The 21,857-nt window shown below is 33.9% G+C and overlaps 1 protein-coding gene and 1 long non-coding RNA gene across 3 annotated transcripts; one reads left to right on the top strand and one right to left on the bottom strand.

Annotated features, from left to right (window-relative positions):
- Positions 1–256: 256 nt before the first annotated feature.
- On the bottom strand, positions 257–865 carry LOC148266458 (uncharacterized). Its single transcript, XR_015818552.1, has 2 exons — positions 824–865; positions 257–663 (listed from the first exon to the last, which is right to left on the bottom strand). It is a non-coding gene; the product is annotated as an uncharacterized LOC148266458 (long non-coding RNA).
- On the top strand, positions 455–18,845 carry MEF8S (Pentatricopeptide repeat (PPR) superfamily protein). Of its 2 annotated transcripts, none has more exons than XM_022047238.2 (4): positions 455–632; positions 847–1,040; positions 14,292–16,252; positions 18,482–18,845. In XM_022047238.2, the coding sequence occupies exon 3, from the start codon at positions 14,395–14,397 to the stop codon at positions 16,231–16,233; it is 1,839 nt and encodes a 612-aa protein (XP_021902930.1). In that variant the 5' UTR covers positions 455–632; positions 847–1,040; positions 14,292–14,394; the 3' UTR covers positions 16,234–16,252; positions 18,482–18,845. The 2 variants fall into 2 exon arrangements, with proteins under 2 accessions (XP_021902930.1, XP_021902932.1); XM_022047240.2 differs by lacking the exon at positions 18,482–18,845 and adding an exon at positions 18,320–18,436.
- The last annotated feature ends 3,012 nt before the right edge of the window (positions 18,846–21,857 follow it).

The following is a 21,857-nucleotide window of genomic DNA, read 5'->3' on the forward strand; positions in this document are numbered from 1 at the left end:
TGACAATAGCCATTGTCAACATCAAGAAGGGAGCACACATAGTAAAGATTTTATTTGAGTTTCAAATTTCACTGGTCAATACTGCACCACTGTCATTGGTTTTACTAAACTTATAAACAAAAACATCATCTTCTTTATGTTTTTTTTGTTCATGACTATTTGAAGTGATACAGAACATAAAAAAAAATGATTTTTTGTTCAAATTTAATTTATATGAACGTTTTTTTTTTAGTTTAAATGCCATTTCAAAACTAAATCAGACATAACCATCTATTCTATATTGAATTAGATTCAAATACTTTGGTCTGGTCTGGCAGAGGGTCAGCACCAAAGGACATCAATTTAAAATTGAGGCCCAATCTCCTTCTATTTTGATAGCCCAGTCCGCTTACACTTAAAATTAAAATACCCAGCCCAATTACACTATAATCAAAATCTTCTTCTTCCCCGAATGCCGCACAGCTTTTCTTTTCTTTTTCCTCTTTCCTAGCGCCGGCCGCCAGCCCAGAGCATGGTAGAGAAACCACGGAAGTAGTTTTTATGGATTGAAAGGAGGCTCTGAGAGAGAAACGAGCAGGCCTCTGGTTTTCGGGTTTCAGTTGAGTTGATGAAGAGAGAGACGAACAGAGAAGGTAGGGACTCTTCTTCTGTCTTTTAATTAGTCTATGATTAGGGAGATAGAGGAATCTATTGGTCAATACAACTAAATAATATATGTGTGTGTGTGAGATTAACTTCAAATAAAGAAAATAGAGGAGGGGGAGAGAAGCTAATTATTTTTTCCTTTCTGCATTATCCTCTTCTTCTTTCTCTTTTTTCTTACCTTCTCCTCAATATTTTGTTTAGCCTCTCATTTCATGTACCTGAGAGAAGCAGAATAAACGAAGTAAGATTAAAAAACTGAGTATCGAAGAAGACAAACATTGCTAAGCAGACGTATGCGACCGTGGGAGCTTTTAAAGTTTTGATTTTGAGCAAAGCAGACAAAAATTAGAGGGGAAAGCTGAGGATTTTGGGGAGTTTTTTGAACCCAAATAGAGGTATGTCACTCACCTCTTCCTTGTTGAGCATCCATTTGGGTAAATTGTTGAAGCACCCCTCTTTTATAGGCTTCTTACATGAAAGGAAAATTGACTTCTTCAATACTTTTCTTTTTTTTTTCTTTCGTTTTTATAAAATCTTATGAATGAACCTGATAATAAGTGTACGTTGCTGTAAATGTTCATGGTTCTACATTAAGTTAATTTATTCATGAAAAGTTGTTGTTTTACAATTGAGCACTAACAGTGTGGCAAAATGCTCAAAAGGATATGAGCTGTAAAATTCTTATTGAAACCGAGTAGTTCACTTTATTTGGGTATTTTCACCTGGTCTATCTTTTAGAATCATGACAATTTCAGTTCCGTTCCAATCGTTGGTACACTTCTTTGTTTCAAGGAACCTATTTCTAAGTAATACTTACTTGGCTATTAGGGTCTAACCGAGGTGTGGCTTCAGGGGTTTCATTGTGTGTTTGTATGCATCATTCAAGGATGCTTCTAGCTCCAATTCAACCCTGAATTAGAGACTAGGAAAGTAATTGCAGCTCTAATGTAACTCTTCTCCAACAAGATATTTCATAAACATTATGCTCAAAAACAATTCAGAAAACTTATTGGAAAGAAATAAATGAATCCTAATACTACTGAGAGTAGAAAGAAGAGTAAATTAAAATAATAAATTAAATATGCAGCCATGGTGGTGTAACATCACTTGGCATTTTTATTTTTTATGTCTTATTTTTGGAAATTGGTAAGGTCTTCTAGGGGAATGGCTGACATGTAGAAGAGGTTTAATCATTTAGATAGTCCTTTTATTTGATCTGCTCCTTTAGGATGATATGTGTCAGTTATGGGTGCTGGTTGTTGAAATAACTGTTACATAGTCCTTGTAATTTTTAGCTGCAGCTGTTTATTTAGTGACTTGGTACAGTTTATATAACATTATTAGTACTGATATTATTTCTTGCTTTGAGCTGCAACTTTCAATGTTTCCTGTTACCTTTTTTATTCTCTGGCTTCTTTTATATCTACAAATATGTATTATCTGCTTAACTTGGTGATGCAAAGCAGGTTATCACTAGATTTCTTAAATAAATTAGAAATTATAATTATATTGAACGTGAAACAATTATGTTGTTTAGGAGTCTATTATTATATCATTTTGGAGTATTATTATAGTTTTAGTAAGTTAGGATTTTATTCTGTCCATGCTTAATATCCCAACCAAAGTTGCAACTAAAACTGGAATCGATCCAATGCAACTTTTTGTGGGGTGATGTGACAACAATAAAAAGAAATATCACCTTCTTAGATGCGATGATGTCAAAAAGCCTCTCAAAGATGGTGGTTTGGGCCTGAGATCACTTGGTCATCTGAATAAAGCTCTTCTTGGGAAATGCATTTTGGAGATTCTGGAATGAAGACAACTGCCTCTGAAAATCAGTCATTGAATGCAAATGGTTCAGTGGGGACATTCACGATCACTCCAGCATAATGAATTGCAGTTATGGCCTAAGTCTTTGGAAAGCCATTATGAATCTCAACACTTCTGTTCTTAACTGCTTTAAGTGGATTATTGGTAAAGGTAATAAGGTACATTTTTTGAAGGATACCTGGTGCGGCACTGAAAATTTTCAATCCAGAATTTCACTTATTTTTGCAATCACAAGGGATAAAAATATCCTTGTTAATGAGGCTGCTGGTGCTGACAGCTCTATGGACTGGAATGTGGTGGTTAGCAGGAATTTACAAGATTGGTAAGTGGATTAATATATGAGATGATGCTTCATACTTTGGCTAATATCCGGCTCTCAAATGAAGATGATAAAGTTAGTTGGAATCTAAGGAAGGATGGGCGTTTTACTGTAAAATCTTTTTACAGCCATCTGGAATGGAATCAGAGCTGACATACAGAGGAACTTTCCTTCTAAAATCTTCTGGAAAGCTGGTAATCCTCCCCGTATATCTTTTTTTGCATGGGAGGCAGCCAAAGGACGCATTCTAACTATTGAATATGATATTTTTCTATTTGATTATTTAAATTAGTTTATTGTTTAATTAGGTAATTTAATATAATTAGAAATTTACTAAAATAGAAAATTTTCTATTAGTAAAATAGATATTCTATAAATACTCAGATGTAACAACCTAAAGGGTGAGAAGTAAAATTATATTTTTTCTCCAAAAATCAACATAGTATCAGAGGTAAAATAATATTTTAGAGTTTTTTTTAAAATCCTAAAATAGCAAAATAGTCTGAATAGAAAGACCCAGATCAGAAGAGAGGGAGATTAGAAGAAGAGAGGCCAGAGCAGAGGAAGAAAGAGAGCAGCCGGCCTCCACCGCGCGCAGAGTCATGCGAAGAGAGATCCTCAGAATTCGTCTTCTTCAACCGCGCGCAAAGTCGCGTTTGCCTCGAGTAAATTCTTCTTTAGTCACGCGTAGAGACGCATTAACCCCTGATCTATTCTTCTTCAGTTGCGCATAGAGGTGCGAGAAAAAAAAACCAATTAACCCAGCTTCTTCTTCCACCATGCGCAGAGCCACACAAAGAGTTGCATGATCTGGTTCTTCTTCCTCCGCACGCAAAGCCACGCAAAGTACCGAGCAACCAGTTTCTTTTTCGCCGCACACAGAGCCGCTCGATATGAAGCTTTTCTGGCCACGATCTCTACTTTGCACAAATCTGCCTGAGCCGAGTTCGAGCCGTTTTTGTAGCTGAATTTGAGCTGTTTTTGGGCCGAGTTCGAACCTTTTTTAGCCAATTTTTGAGTCGAACTCGTACCGTTTTTGGGCTGAGCCGAACCATACTGCTGTCTAACATATTTGATTCTAGTTTGCAACTTGGTATGCAAGTTGGGCATGAAATATATTTCTGCACCAACTTGAGGGGGAATGTTAAATATGATATTTTTCTATTTTATTATTTAAATTACTTTATTATTTAATTAGGTAATTTAATGTAATTAGAAGTTTACTAAAATAGAAATTTTTCTATTAGTAGAATAAGTATTCTATAAATACTCAAATGTAACAATCTAAAGGGTGAGAAATAAAATTATATTTTTTCTCTAAAAATCAACACTAACTCTTGACAGTCTCATGAAAAAGGCTTTATCACTATCAACAAATGTTTCCTTTACAAAAACAGCTTGGAATCATGTAATTATCTTCTTCTCTGGTGCTCTGTTCTTACAAGCTTTGGTCCAAGATTTTGGGTCTCTTGGGTATGTCTTGGGTCAGGGCTGAATCGACTATCTCTGAGCTTCTTGTCTAGGAAGGAATTAGCAATAGAAACAAATCCCTCACATTCATTCCTAACTAATATTTGGGTCATTTGAAAAAAAAAAAAAAACAAACGAGCTTTTAGGGAAAAGAAATGGATTTTGGCACTATTAAGGATAGTTGGTTTCATTATTTTGATTATACTGTTTTGTGTATAACCTCGATGGTATTAATGATTTTGGTTTCATTGTAAATATGCTAATTGACATGTAAATTTTGTACGTGGGCTGCTCTCTTGTGACCTTTACTTCAATACAAAAAAAGAAAACTTAGGATTTTATTCTTTCTAGAGTTGGGTTATCTAAAAAAAAATTCTTATTAGAGTTAGGATTTTATTTTTATTAGTATTATTTTCTATTTGTATGAGAATTAGTATTCTTAATTTTATCATATTATTATTTTCTAGTTTAATTCTAGTTAGGAAAAAATATTTAGAGATTATTATAAATGGTTGTTATTTTATGTATTATTCATTCAAGTTTTCAATAATAATTTGAGTGTTTCTTAGCTTTCTGATTGTATGATGATATCAAACCTTTAAGCATGATACATTTGATTTCTTAGAGGTGATGTCTAAAAAACACTAGGTGTAGTGTCTAAGTTTTTTTTTTTTTTTCAATTCCCAATTCCCTAATTTTACAAATCAAACCCTATTCGTCTTACATCAACTTGGTATCAGAGTCACTTGTTGGAGGTGGTTGACACTACCACCACCACGAGCTCTAGAAGGTCCCAATCAGCCGAACCCCAAATCCCCATTGTGAAACTCCACTTGAAGCTGCCAAAATTGCCGACGCAAACTCCCATAGTCATTGCCTCTCGCGAGTCTATATTTTTGCTCTATTGTGTTCTACATTATGCATCCAATCTAAAATCAACATCTTTAGTTGAGCCGCCTGCTAGACAGTCACTGCCATCTGCTGACTGGAAGCCGATGTGTGAAGCCCACACGTGGCCAACTGCGAGTAGACCTTGTATAATCTATTATGTTTTGGCTTCTTCTATGAGTTCCTAGTTTAACCAGACTTTTCTAAAGAGAAATTAGGCTTCAAAATGATTACTAGTTAAATGCTAAATTTGAGACACATGAAATAATCACTAATATCAAATTGGAAGCAACGTAAAACACTATCAAAGCAATCTTGGAAAAATCGAGACACTTATGCACAACACAAGTATGTCCACCAATTCAAAAGGTACAAGTTTAACAAGCTGCCAATAGAAGCATATTGAAGATAACGTCGGAGATATTACCAAGAGGGTAAAGGTCAAAGCTTCTAATTTTGATGGAAGAAGAGATCTTTATTTCTTCCTTGATTGGTTTAGTCAATGGAAGAGTACTCTAACTGGTATATCAAATGCTTGAAGAGTTCAATTTGCCAAGATAAAGTTGGTTGGACTTGCAAAAATACAATGGTACACTATTGACGAAAACATAAAAAGAAAAGACAATCAACAATTGAAACATGGAATGAGAGGAAAACTATTCTTCACGAAAGGTATCTACCTCCCAACAGTGTGGCAAACCATGTGACTAAGCTTATACTTTAGTCCAAGGGAACATGTCAGTAAGTATACACAGAAGTTTGAAGAATTAAAGATTCAAAGTGAACTCGTCGAAGATGATAGTCAAGCAACACGGCAATTCTAGGCAGGAATAAGAGTTGATATTCAAAGAGCATTAATTCGACAACCTCCTGTCACTATAGCATAAATTTACCTGGCAGCCATTAACATATTCGGTCCCAAAAAACATTGTAGAATGCACTCATAAAAATACATTTGAATCAAAAGGTGAGTTGAAGAATGGATCAATATTAAATTTCAAAACTCCTAAAGGATAGGAAGTTGTGCTTTAGATGTGGACAAAGCAGGCACATGGGTTATGAATGCCCAACAAAGAATAACTTGAATGTCGGACTAAAGAAAAGGAGGTGCAAAAAAGATATGATGGTTATGTATCCTACGGAGGATGATGATTTAACTCCTAGCAAACAATTATTTTAGGCATTGGAGAGAACAGCTAAGCATAAAGGTTGCTGAATTTTTATGGGAAAGTATCAAGGTTTTACATCATTTTCCACTTCAAAGCTCGCGGGTGAGTTTTCTCGCTAGAGGAGAATGATGTAGAATAGGTCATCACTAAATTTCTCAAATAAATTATAAATTGTGATTATATTAAATGTAAAACAACTATATTATTTAGAAGTCTATTATTATATTATTTATAGTTTGCATATGGTTAGTGTCATAAAATTGCTCGCTTTGGGTCAAAATTGAAAGTTTTGAAGTCTTACTCAGTAATGTTCATGGCATGTTATGTTTATGTCTTCTTGTTTAGTTGAGCCAAAGTTGGTTTTGTGGAGCTGAGGTCTTGGTCTATGGTGGCTATGCCATCATAGCTCATAATTTTTTAAAGAAAAATTTACCCCCAAAAGGGTAAATTAGGTTATTTTTAGTTTTAAGATGTTCTTTTTGGCTTTCCTTTGGGTCAAGACTCACAGGAAATATTCTGATATTTCCCTTACTGTCCTTTTGTAGGAGCTAGGGTGCTATAGTCACATGATCTGTTACCTCTTTGGTGTTACCTACTTTTATTTTTTTGTCTTGGTCTTGAAGACCATCGCGTTAAGGTGGTCTGGGATTGAGATTTGTTGTAGAAATGAACTAGGCGTTGCAGGGTAAGTGGATCTGGTGGTTCATGAACGAAACCGACACTCTACGGTGAAGGTTTATAGAGGATGATATTCCTTAGCATTGCCAAGGCCGCATGGAAAAGGGATGTAGAAAAAATGTATGGGAAGGGGAAAATTTTAGGAATGCATCAGATGGGGAGTCGACAATGGGGAGAGAATAGACTTTTGGATGGACTCTTATCTTGGAGGGGAGCACTTAGAGATAGGTTCTCTCAAATTTTTGTTATTGCACGGTACAAGGATTTCTTAGTCCATGAGTCATTTAGAGGCATTGGAGGGTAAAGGGAATGACATGTAGAAGTGATGGGAAACCTTAATGACTAGGAAATTGATGAATAGGAGACTCTCGTGAGTTCATTATCTTCTGCATCTCTAAATGGGAGAAATGACCAACTGCTTTGGAGCCTTAATTTTGTAGGGGTTATTACAGTTAGGTGTTTTTATAACTACTTAGTCAAGAATTATTTAATGGAGACCAGTTTTTCTTTCCGGCAAATCTGAAAGGTGAATTCTCATCCAAAGTTGTTTTCTTTGCTTGGAAGCAGGACGAGAATGTATTCTTACTATTGACAAGGTAATGAGAAGAGAAAAGGTTATGGTGAATGGTTGTTTTTTATGCATAAAGGTGAAGGAGTCTTGTAATCATATTTTTCTTTGGTGCCCACTTGCATATAAATTATGGATCATAGTATGTGGGCTTTTGGGAATTAGTTGGGTTATAGCCAGTACTGTTATGGATAAGATTCGTGCTTATAAGGGTATTAGTGGAGGGAAAAACATGTGGGCCTCATTCCCCTTGCTATATTTTGTGTGGTGTAAAGAGAGAAACAGAAGAGCATTTAAGAGAGTGGAAGATGATTTGAATGGGGTTAGAAGTAAATGGTTCCAGACTCTGAGTTTTTTTGTTATGGGTCATTATCTGTATTATATGAAGGATGTTCGGGACCTTAGTGACATCTTGATTACATATAAATAATTTTGTATATGGATTCTCCTTTGCGCTTGTAATTAGTGATACATACCATACTTTTTATTTTTTTAAAAAAATCTGTTTTGGTCCTTTTTTGCATCAGCTGGATAACTTTTTTGATGTTCTCTTTGTAATGATTTCCTCTTGTTCCCAATAAAGCTTCTCCTTCTATCCAAAAAAAAGAAAAATGATTATAGGTGGTTGCTGGGAGAGGTGCAAATTTAGAGTCAAGAATCTTGTTGTAGATTGTGTACCTATGGTATACGAGAATTATATTTTGACTATTCTAGAGTATCTTGAAGTAGTCAAGATGTTCTCTAACTGGTTACAAGCTACTTGTTCTAGTGTTCCTTTCTTTTGATTTTTTGGGTTATCTTTCTATTTGGTGTCCTTGAGAAAAATCCAAGGTAAGGCCCTTGGGCAAGATTAGTACCGTTGATTTTTTTTTTTTTTATGGAGTTCATTGATACTGTGATAGTAGCCCTCTTTCGCCATGGATTGTTTTGAGGCAGATTATCCTAAAATGTTTAAGACCTACAGTTTTCATCACTTCTATTTCGCCCTTCTCCATGAAGTCAGTTTGGAGATTAGCTTGTTCTGTAAATAAATTATGTCAGCACTTTAGCTGTTCACAGGCTGAGTGATTTGAGACTGAATAAGATTTTTCATTTTTATGTCAAAATTCAATCATTTTTGTGATTTGATCTACTTTTTCGGGCAAAAGTGATCTCCTTGTTAGTTACGAAGTAGCACTACAATATATATGTGTATATATATTTGTGAGAAAATATGAGAAGAAAAGAAAAACATCTATTTCTGAATTGATAATATATGGTATTATATACTAGGTTACAAGAGAAAAAAATAGAAAATTAACTTATTTCTAAATAGAACACTAACTCATCAGAAAACCTACTCATTCCTAAATAGGACACTAACTCATTAGGAAACCTAACCTTCTAATCCCTCAATTTACAGAATTTCCAATTAATTCTCCTAATCTCTCACCAACATATCTATATCTTGACACTCCCCTCAAGCTGAGGAAGAGATGTCTTCCATTCCCAACTTGAATACAAGATCATGGAAGTTCGAACTGTTCAGCCCTTTCATTAGAACATCAGCTACTTGACGTTCTGATGGAACGTAAGACATACACACTAACCATTCCTCCAATTTTTTTTTTTTTATGAAATGCCTATCAATTTAGATATTATTTGTCTTATCGTGTTGTATAGGATTATGAGAAATATTAATAGCTGACTTGTTGTCACAATAGAGCTTCATAGGTCATTCCCATTTGACTCTCAAATCATCTAGAATAATCTTCAAATAGAGTAGCTCACATAATCCCTGAGCAATAGCCCTGAACTCTGATTCTGCGGATGATCTTGCCACCAGATTATGTTTCTTGCTCCTCCACGTTACCAAATTACCTCCAAGAAAAGTACAATTCCCTGTAGTTGATCTTCTGTCCATTAGGGAACCTGAATGGTCAGAATCGGTGTAAGCTTCTAAAGCAAGAGTGTCGTTCTTCTTGGACAAAATTCCTTTCCCTGGATTGCTTTTCAAGTAATGTAGTACTTTATAAGCAGCTTGAAGATGAGGTTTTCTTGGATCGTGCATGAATTGACTAATCATGTTCATTGAGTATGCTATGTCAGGCTAAGTGTGAGCAAGGTATAAGAGTTTTCCGACCAACCTTTGGTACATTCTTTTATCAACAATTAGTTCTTCTTTAGCTTCTCCCAACTTATGGTTTGGATCCATTGGTGTAGAGATTGGTTTACACTAAATCTTCCCTATTTTTGTCATAGATCAATCACGTGCTTTTGCTGAGATATGAAGATCCCTTGCGCGGAATATGCCACCTCAATACCGAAGAAATACTTAAATTTTCCTAGTTCCTTTATTTAAAATTCTTTTATTAGTCTCTGCTTCAGTTCTTGCGTCACTATGATGTCGTTCACATAAACTAGAAGTGCAGTTATTCCCCTTACAGCTGAATGTTTAATGAAGAGAGTGGTCACCTTGACTTTGTTTACATCCTGACTCCTTCATAACTTTTGCAAATCTCCCAACAATGTTCTAGGAGATTGTTTTAACGAATAAAGGACCTTTTTCAGCTTGCATGCCTTGCTACTTGTGTCCGCCTAAAATCCCGATGGAATAGTCATGTATATCTATTCATCTAAATCACCATGGAGAAATGCATTCTTAACATCATATTTTAGTAGTTGCCACCTGAAGTGGGCAGCCAATGATAATAGAATCCTCATTGTATTCATTTTTGCAAGTGGAGCACAAGTCTCCTCATAATCCACCCCATAAGTCTAAGTATACCTTTTGGCCACCACTCTTATTTTATATCTCCGAAGGGATCCATCAGCCTTGTATTTCAGTGTGAAAATCCATTTACAATCAACAATGTTTTTCTCTTTTGGTTTATCAACAATCTCCTATGTTTTGTTCTGTTGTAATGCACTCATCTCTTTTCTCATAGCATCCTTGCATTCTCTTTTTGACAATGCCTCAGAAACAGTGTTAGGGATAATAATAACGTTTAAATTTATAATGAATTTTTTGTCAGATGGTGATAGATGCTTAAGAGAGACATAGTGAGATAGTGAGTAAAACAGTTGTTTGGTGCATTTTCTGGTACCTTTTCTCACAACAATGGGAAGGTCTACATCGTTTTTTGGATTATCAGGTGTTTCAACACATTGTGTGGGTAAAGGTGGGTAAGATCTTAACATGATCTCATTTCCAGAATCTGGGTTGGATTCTTGGACTTGTATCAGTTCTCAAACGGCTTTTCTCCTTGAATACACTTGAGTAAGCCTTGGTAACTTTTGACTTGCACTGGTAGGGACAAGTGGTGACACGGGTTCAATAGTAGAATTGGGTGGCTCATATGTGATTAGGTCAGAGGTTTCAGATTCAACAACATGGCTGGAAGCTGAGGAAGGTGAAGGGTTTTAATTAGTTGAAAGGACTCACAAGTACTATCTTCCATCATTGAAATCTCCCCTTAAAGAGAGGACTTAGAGAAAAAAATGTTTATTTCCTGTGAATGTGACATCTACAGAGATGTAAAATTTTCTAGATGAAGGGTTGTAACACTTGTATCCCTTTTGAGTAGATGAGCAACCAAGGAAAACATATTTTATAGTTTGGGGATCTAACTTGCCTTTGTTGGTTGTGGATATGAACAAAGGCAATGCACCCAAATACTCTGAGTATTAGGCCATTTGAGGTTCTGAAGTGAGAGTAAAAATTGTTAAGGATTTCTATGGGATTTTTGTTGTTTAATACATATGAGAAATGTTTATTTATCAGGTGTGTGACAGTAAGAATAGTCTCTTCCCAATAGGACTTAAGAACATTCCTTTGAAAGAGTAAGGCTCGGACGATGGTGTTAAGTAAGTGCCCGTTTTTTTTTTTTCAACTATCCCATTTTGCTGAGATGTGTTAACACATGATGATTCATGGATAATGCCCTGTGATTGAAAATAAAGTGACAAAATTTGGTTGAAGTAGTCTCTAGCATTGTCTGTCCTAAAGGTTTTTATTTTAACCCCAAATTGGTTTTGAACCATTGAGTGGAAGTTGGGTATAACAATGTTAACATCAAATTTTTGTTTAAGAAGAAAGAGGCAAGTAATCCGAGTGCAATCATCAGTTAAGGATATAAATCAACGAGCCCCTGAAACACAATTATGTTTTTTTAATTCACAAGTGTCACCATGAAATTCAGACATATCTAATCCATGGAATAAATGAGAAAACGTGACTTTTAAGACTCTAAAAGATGGATGACCTAGGCGTAGGTGATACAGCCAAATGATATCTTTATTTGTGAAATTGAAGAAAACCAATGACAAATTGCTTCTACCATTTTTTTAATGATCTAAGGTGTATAGACCGCTTCTTTCCTTAGTAAATCCAATCCTCTTCCTCGAATGTTGATCCTGAAGAACATAATAAAAAGGGAAAAAAGTGACATAACATTTAAGATCATGGGTTAGTTTTTAAATGAAAACCAGATTGGTTGATAGTTTTGGTACATAGAGGACATTTTTAAGGGTAATGGTAGGTGTGATGTGTATATCTTTGAACCCTGCAATAATAGCTAAAGAGCCATTGGCCACTAAAATTTTCCTATTACTTGGGCATGGAGTATAGGTGTGAAAGAGTTGAGGTATGGGGGTTATATGATTTATGGCATCAGAATCTTTTATCCAAGGATTAGTATATAATGTTTCCAACGCATTCATGCAAAAAGAGAACGAAGGTTTACTTGTAAGAGCCAGAGAACAAGTTCCAGAAGGCTTCCCAAGAGACCCCAACAGGTTTTTCAGCTTCTCAATTTCTTCATTGTTGAATCCCCTTGTTGTTGAATTTTCTTCAGTTTTGGGTTGCTCTACCATATGTGTCTGAGGCCTTTGTTGCCCCCCACGATTCCCCCATTCTCGGCTTGGTGGCTTACCATTCAGTTTCCAACACTTCTCCCTTGTGTGCCTCAGTTTCTTGCAATAGGTGCACTAGAGATTGTCCTTGTTCTCCTTCCACTGGTTTTCTCTACCAGGGTGTTGAGTTAGATTACCCTTTCCTTTCTTCTGATGATCTGTTTTTGCTATTAGGATTGACTCGTTCACGGTTTGTTGTGTTTGAAGCATAACGTTCCTTCGGATTTGGATCCTAACCTGATCAAATCAATGATATTGTCTCTTCTAGAGGAGGGGTGTCCTCCTTTCTAAGGATTTGGATCCTAACCTGATCGAATTCAGAATTCAATCCAACCAAAAAATCATAGACCCAATATTTTTCAATGAAGTTCTTCAAGATGACAACATTCTCGAGGTGTTTCATCTTAAAAACGCAGTATTGATCAAGTTTTTGCCACAGGTTTTACAGCAAGTTTGCATATTCTGTGACAGATTTGTTTCCTTGCTTAGTGGCCGCAATTCTTATCTTGATCTCGTACACTTGAGCCGCATCATGGGCCTTCGAATATGTGCGACGAATGAAATCCCAAATTTCCTTTGTTGTAGCTAAAAACATACACGTATCACTGATCGTGGGATCCATAGAATCTCATAACCAAGATATTATCATGAAATCCTCTTCATCCGATGCTTCAAATGATGGGTCATCCTTTGCCGGTCTCATTCCAAGAAGGTAATTAAGTCTCCCTTTGCCCTAGAGGTATGTGTGGACAAATTGAGACCATTTGAAATAATTTTCCCGATTGAGCCTATAGGAGGCCCAAATATTCTGCAATTCTCCAATTTTCTGAACAGAATTGGACTCTTCGGGTGGATTTGAATTGCTGGAGGCAGCGGTGTCGGTGGTTTGGGAGGTTGACATGATGAAGGAAGGAAATCAGCAGCAATTAAGACTGCCCAAACCGGAATTAAAGAAGGAGAAATAAAAAACAAGATTAGCAATGAAGGCTGAAAGGAAGATCATTCAGCAATTAAGGCTGAAGAGAAAAGAGACAGAATTCCCATTAAAGAGTTTAGAGCTCTGATATCATGTGAGGAAATATGAGAAGAAAAGAAATATCTCTATTTCTGAATTGATAATACATAGTATTATATAGTAGGTTACAAGAGAAAAAAATAGGAAACTAACTCGTTTCTAAATAGGACACTAACTCATTAGGAAACCTACTCATTCCTAAATAGAACATTAATTTATTAGGAAACCTAATCTCCTGATCCCTCAATTTACAGGATTTCCAAGTAATTCTCCTAATCTCTTGCTAGCATATCTATATCTTGACAATATTAAATAGAAATAAACAGAGACATGGAACTATCACATCTAAAATGTCTTTCAGAGTCATTCTAGGATAAACTGTTGCAAACATCTTAGCCTGTATTTTGTTGCTCTTGGTGAAAAGATACTATTTATAGTGCTATGGAGTTTCTCATATTCTTATAGGATTAAGCAGTCAAAGCATAACTATGTCCAATGGTTTTTGTCATGATATGATTTTGTGCTAATATGAACTCTTGTAGTATGTTAGATCTTTTGATATCTTAACTATAATGTTGTATTTATTTTAATAATCTAACGTTTGTTTACTTGTTATGCCTTACAGGCTAAAGATGCTTTTTACAGCTTGGTAGACTAGCATGCATGTGTATGTTGTATATCAGACATAACCATAAAGTTGTGCCCCATCACGGAGCATTAATTTGGGTTGCCACCTTGTTTTGTTAATATTGCTTGGGTGTCCGCATCTCAGCTATGTTTTGCATCTAAGTTGCATATTCTTGTTTCTTTTAACAGGAATAAGATATGATGACAAAAGTGGCAGTGACAAGCAGAGCCACTGACAAGGGAGCCTGTCAATCCCTATTGATCTAGTTTCAGAGCAATCACACATTAACAAATGACCATAAAGAGAGTTCGATTTGGTACTTTCTATCCTCTAATGGCTCTGGCGAGGGTATGTTCTTCTTCGCGGAAGTCTTCTTATGCAATCAAAGTCCTCAATCTGTCACTTAGACATCTCAGCACAATTGCTGCCGTTCAAAGATCGGATTCCCAAAATACCGATTCTCATCACCTAGACAATTTGTCAGATGACCCCAATATTCCTACTCCAGGGTTTAGCACTTACACGGGGTTTGAGCACAGACCAAACACTCATGAGCCTTCTGGGGTAAATCCTGGGAATTATTATTTTATGAAGAACTCAGTTTTCGATGAAACAAATAGGAAATTTAGCAGTTTTCAGTATCAAAATCCAAGTGGTATTTGTGGCGGCAGTTTTGCAAGTGAAAGTCACCACAGTGCTACAGTTGGGCAAAATGGTAACTTTAGTGGGCATTATGATGCCCAGTATAATCATAATAACGGGGTTCCTTTTGAGGAAAATAAAAATGAAATTCATCAGAATTGTACAGGGGTTTATAAAGAAAATATAAGAAACAATTTTCAGAGCAATCCCGTTGTGCAATACCAAATATCAACTAACCCTCAAGCCGAAGCTGAGGGGAACTTCGAGGCTAAGACTTCTGAAATAGAATACAGTGGTGGAATTGAGGAGCTGGATGAATTTATAAAAGAAGGGAAAGTCAAGGAAGCTGTGAAACTTTTGGCATTGCTAGAAAATAAGGGGGATGTTGTTGAATCGGTCAAATTTTTATCCTTAATTAATGCATGTGCAGAAGCAGAAGCTTTACAAGAAGCAAGAGCTGTTCATGAACATGTTATGAGATCACTGTCCCCTTTGAAAGTCAGCATCTATAACAAGATTTTGGAGATGTATTTGAAATGCGGTTCTTCTGATGATGCATTTTGTGTTTTTGATAAAATGCCTGAACGCAATTTAACAACTTGGGACACAATGATACAGGGGCTTGCTAAAAATGGCCTTGGAGAGGATGCCATTGATATCTTCCTTCGGTTTAAGAAAGCAGGACTAAAACCTGATGGACAAATGTTTATTGGTGTGTTCTCTGCCTGCACTGTCTTGGGTGATATTGACGAAGGTTTTTTACATTTTGAGTCAATGTGTAAAGATTATGATCTTGTCCCAGCCATGGAGCACTATGTGAGTCTTGTTCACATGCTTGGAAGTACAGGTCATCTTGATGAAGCATTTGATTTTATAGAAAAGATGCCTGTAGAGCCAACTGTTGATGTTTGGGAGGCCTTGATGACTCTCTGTAGAGTTCATGGGAACTTGGATCTTGGGGATCGATGTGCAGAGCTTGTTGGACAGTTAGATCCCTCCCACTTGAATGAACAAGCAAAGGCAGGTATTGTACCAGTAAAAGCTTCAGACCTTGCAAAGGAGGAAAGGAAGAAGAAGCTGGCGAGCCAAAATCCTCTAGAAATTAGGAGCAGGGTCCATGAATATCGAGCAGGAGATACATCCCATCCTGACAATGATCGGATCTACGCATTACTCAGGGGTTTAAGAGAACAAATGAAAGAAGAAGGTTATATTCCAGAGACGAGATTTGTGTTGCATGACATAGACCAGGAAAGCAAGGAAGAAGCTCTTCTTGCTCATAGTGAGAGACTTGCTTCTGCTCAAGGTTTCTTGACCTCTCCAGCGCGTTCACCCATTCGTGTGATTAAGAATCTTCGTGTTTGTGGTGATTGCCATAATGCCTTGAAGATCATTTCAAAAATTGTTGGTAGAGAATTGATAATGCGAGATGCCAAGAGATTCCACCATTTCAAAAATGGTGTGTGTTCATGTCGAGATTATTGGTGATCAGGATGGATTTAATCAGGTACCAGTTAGCTCATTATCATTTTCCCTTTTGGGAACAAGAAAGTTTTGAACCTTGCACATATGTGCATTTTTAATTTTGTTAATTCCTAGCAAGCACATGCATAATTGTTAACTTATGATTTAAGCTTTGAAATTGTTCTGTCACGCTGTTCAGTCAAAAGACATGTAGTAATTTGTGTAAGTTCTGAGGTTTGCAAAAACTTCTAGTGATTGAAGTCTGTTTCTTTAGTTAATAGGAAAAATGATTTCAATTAATGAATCTTCCATGTGAAAAAGAAAAAGGATCTCAATTTATGAATCGTCCATGTGAAAGAGAAATCATATTTTAAATAGTTTTAGAACCTATGAAAGTTAACTTGGAGCTCACCTTCTATATTATTTAACAGTCAGCCAATGCCAATTTTTGTTTTTTTCTCTGATCCCATAAAGGACTCTTGCTGCTGTAGGAAGTAGGATCCATTGTCACATTCTGTAGCTTTGTCAGAACAGTGCAATTTAGGGTCTCTGGTCTGTGGAGATTTGTTTGTTTCCTTGAAATTAGTAACAGATGTCTTTATAGAAAAGGATATGGTTATTAACTTCTGCCTTCTTTCTTTCTTTCAGCACTTCTAACTATTTGTTTATTATTGGAAAAGAAACTTTATAATTGACTCTAATCAAATGGCACAAGATGGTACTGCTTATATACAGAATGAAAAATTTATTTGGCATGAGAAAATCCCATAAAATCACCCAATTATATTTTTCCTCTGTGTTTGGTACTACTTTTTAAGGGGGGCAAGCAGACAAGCCTGGTAGCAAATAGTTCAGATTTAGTTTGTTCTAAGTTCCAATAGAGTCAGTCAAATTTAAATTTATAGTTGAAGCCTAAGTTCTAAAATAAAAAAGGCACATTTTACCAGTTGATTTATACTTGAGCTTGAAATGTTTGGTCTGAGAGCTCGGAATATTTTCATTTCTCTATTATTAAAATAAATATTGTTTGTATTATATGACATATGTCCAAATTATATGCTTATGTTATATTAACATTATAATACAAATTATATATTAATAAACTGAATATATATCAATTATTTATGTTCTTGAAAAGAAAAAGTATATCAATAGGAAATAGTTTGCTAGGGCTCTAGTTTTGACATTTCTTTCTTGGTGTAGTTGTCCCCCAAGAGCATTTTCTTCCCCTAGCTGACCAATTATGGCAAATCTCTTTCCTCCTTTCCCAGTCAACTTACAAGGGCTCCCTCTCCTACTTTTAGTGCAGTCATTGAAGTACATGGGATCATTCCCTTGTTGGGTTATGACTCGATTTCCATAGATGTTTTTGTTCAATTTCCTTCATTTCCAAAAAATAAAAAATAAAAAAATTCTTTCATTTCTGGTTTTGGCTGGATATATATTAACTTGTCATAAAACTGGTACTTATTTAAGCTTAGTTTGGAATAAATGAATTTCATTATGGAATTCATTCCTATCTTTGACTAAATCATTATGTTTTTGGTTTTGAAATGTAAATCATAATGTTTTGTAGAATTCAATCAAAATGTTTGTTTGAAATAAATTTATTTTATTGATTTGTATCTTTACATAAATATTTATGTTCTTAAGAAATATATTAATTAATATTACAACTGTTTTGGTTTAACTTCAATAAGTTACAAAAACTTACTTTTTATCAGATAAAAAACAGTAACTTCTTTTGAGTGTATATATAGACTTGTTAATGTAAGAGGATAATACTATTTTAAGTTGTTTCTGAAAGGAGATCTTGTTTTATTTGTTTTTAGACAATCTTTAGCAATGAAGAATATATTGGGTGTGGACTCAAATGTCTTCAGAGAATATATGTATGCTTAACTTAAGAGAATAAGAGGGTTTTATACTATTTTCAGTGAATTTATTTTATTAACCTGGATGTTAATGATAAATGCTTAGGTATCTTACCTAAATTCTGAAAGTAGTTTGAAGTGTCTTCAATGTTACTGTTGTTGCAGGTGCCTTGTTTTGGTTATCCGACTTTTTTTTGTTTTTTGTTTTTTGTGTTTTGTTTTTGTTGTTCCTATAGGAGAGAACAATTTGAAGTCTTGGGTTATGCAATTTTCTGCTACATAGCTCAAGCATTCTGAGCTTGTTGACTTGCGTTTCAAAAATGGAATGTTGGTTGAGCATGTTATCTTTTAAAGGTTCATTCATAGGGCAATGTCTTTTGTTTTTGTTGTTCCTATAGGAGAGAACAATTTGAAGTCTCGAGTTATTCAATTTTCTGCGACATAGCGCGAGCATTCCGAGCTTGTTGACTTGATGTTGAGGATGTTATTTTTTTGAAGGTTCATTCATATGGCAATAAGAAAGAAAAGAGAGATGCGGTATTGTTTTTTTAGTTATTTATAGGATAGTGGAACAATCGGATGACTTTTCTTCCATAGAAAAGGATTAAGGTGTTGTTTGATGAAGAAACAATCGAATTCTTGTAATCTTCTTTTATTGTTATTTTTATTTTTCGTGTTTTTTCTTTCAACATATTTTTAAACACCCATATCTCCATTTGATTTGCAAATATTTTAATTATTTATGGATGAATGTTACAGCCACATGATGCAAAATAGACAGGTCAATGAAAATGCATGCTAAAAACATATTTGGTGAATTAATTTTCACCACAGGATAGGAGTTCAACACCTTACTCTGTATTATTTTGGACTTCCAATTGTTAATTTAGACTAACCCTGCAGTCTGGTTTTCTGGGATAATATATATATATATATTTTTTTCAATGGTTTGTTCATGAAATAAAATGGAATTATGTTGCAGAAGATCATAAATATTTTTAGTTTAATAGCTGTAGTGGTAGATGGGTAATAAAAGAATTACTACACTATCCACACTCATACGCCTACTCATGGTACGTCTTGAAATTGTAAATTTTTCAATGGATTTTCTATGAGAAATCAACTAATCTAAGTTACGTGTAATCCCCAGGTAAATAAGAAACACATTTAGATTTGATTTCAAGAATTTATCCAACTAAAATAACTTGACCTTTGTATCTTATTATCCTTCTTTCGTGTGCATTGGAGTCAATCTTGTCTGTAAAATTTCCCAAGCATTTCCACTTTGATGGCATCATAAAGAATACAATATTGTCGGCCACCATTACTCTCCTTTGGAGGATTTCTTTCTTACAAACATTTTTTATGGAAATGGAATTTTCTAGAGGAATGGGCTATATTTGATTTTTTTTTTTCTTTTTCTTTTTCCGTTTACCTTCTTAATGTGGAATTCTAATTTTTATTTTTTTTCAAAAATGGGGATGACAACCGAACGAGTTCGAGGTAAATTTTATCAAACTCGAATACGCTCACTCCTTCAAAAAACAAATTTGAAATTCATCCAAAACGATGAACCCGAAGTACATTTGTATTTGTTTTTATTTTTTAAGTGCATCGAGTTTATAATTTATCTGATCTTAAGGTGATCTAATTATTTTATTATATTAATATAAATATTATTATATTTAATAAAAAAAATAAATATATGTTTATTAATGTATTTAACTTATGTGTTAATTATTTTAATTAATATAATGTATTTTATTTTTTATACGGTATAAATATACTTAAAATAATAGAAAGTAAATAATATTTATACATATAACGATTCAAATAATTTTAAAAGGTCAAATTTGAACCCTCTTGACCCATCTTTTTTTTTTTTGTGCCTCAACCCGAATCTAGTTAATCAGAACTTGCATTTTAACGAGAAAAAATCGTATCGAATTCAATTTTGATAGATTGAATTAAAATAAATTCTTATACAAACTGTTATCCATGTTCAAAAGTTTTAATTATAGGACAAAAAATAAGAGTATCTTCTAAACAATATTTTGTATGAACGTGAAGCCTAAAATCCTTAAAAGTATGATTATGGATAATTTAATTCACTTGTCCCTTCTTCAAAGATTTCTTCATCTATAAATACCAAAAGAAACATTAAGCTTTTGCGCAATCTCACAAGACAATTTGAAGAAAAAGTTGTAAAAAAATTTTATGAGCTTCCAATTTGTATACTTGACAAGTACATCTTTGATTTTATTTTTTTTCTTCAAAATTGGTTAATGTAAATATCTTATAAGAAGAGTGGTTGTCACACTAACCTTAGTATGGATTAGATATAGGAAAATTATTGTGCTTAAACCCTAAGAAAAACATTGTTCTTAGGCTTAGCGGAAGCCTAACTTTAAAAAGTTAGTTCTAGGTAAGTTATTAAAAAGACAGAAAATTCATTATACCTAAATCATTAAAAGAACATGTTTTTCAAATTTATCTTGACAAATGAAAGTTAGTGTTTTAATTATGTTTTAGTAAGAATGACGTATTTTTTCGTTGAATTCAATTTGCAATAATTTTTTTTTTTAAATTACAGTTTGAATTTAATTTTTCTTTATATTATTTGAGTCAGAGTTTGACAAAAAAATAGTATAGTATTAAAATGAATGGAGTTCAAGCTTGGACTACCAAAACTCGTTAAAACCCGATCTTATATATATATTTTTTTATTTTTATTAATATAAACACAAATATATTTATATTTATGAATTAAATTTATATTTATATTAAATATAATTATATTTATCCACATTTCAAATAAATAAATAATCTTCCAATCTCACTTCAGGTAAGGGTGAAATTTGCATGTTGTTATATTTACGTTTTAACTGCTAAAAAAATGCTAATTTTATTTTAATGAATGCATTCAAAATCTTTGAAGTGATGATATTTAAAGGTCTGTGTATGTATGTGCATGATCTAATTACCAAGCAATTAAACATTACCTTTTTTAGTATTTAATTTTTGCTATTTTAAATTATTTATTGTTTATATGAAAATTTTAAACTATATAAATAATTTTTTGTTCAGCTATTCATCCCCTTCTAGTTGTTTACAATGTGATTGATTGAAGGGGTTGTTGGTATGATGGGTTAAAACAGTAGTTCTACACCATGAAGATTCAAACGTAGCTGAAAGAGGGAGAGAAGGGATCATGAGAAGAGTATGAGACGGTGGTCACGTAGATGTATAGAATTTGGTATATTTCTAAATTGAAAAATTTATTTTGTGAAAGCTCTACTATGTTTTTATTCTATTCTAATAAAGTTGCAATTTGCATATACAGCATTTATTTATACAAGTAAATTATTTTACAGATCAACCCTAGTTTGAAATTTTAAGATTTAATTTTTTTAAATAAAAAATTTTATAATAATTATTCATTAATGATTTTATTAACTAATATGAATTTCATATTACTTTTTAAAATAATTTACTTCGATTATTCTTCCTTAATAAGGATAACAACACGCTTTACTAGTAATATTATTTTAATACACCATAAATATTTAAATGCTATACCACCATATTATAAGACGAAATAATTATTATAGTTACAAGTTAGATTTAATGTTACCTTTTTTATTATTAGTGACATAAAAATTAAAAAATAATTAATAAATTTTACAAAATTATTTATAAATTTAATTATGTGATGGAATATAATAAGACATAATCTTAGATTGGATGTAGAATAATTGGTCATGGTAGAAAAAT

Source organism: Carica papaya, chromosome 4, assembly GCF_054855325.1.
Source record: "Carica papaya isolate Zhongbai chromosome 4, ASM5485532v1, whole genome shotgun sequence".
NCBI classification, from domain to species: Eukaryota; Viridiplantae; Streptophyta; class Magnoliopsida; order Brassicales; family Caricaceae; genus Carica; species Carica papaya.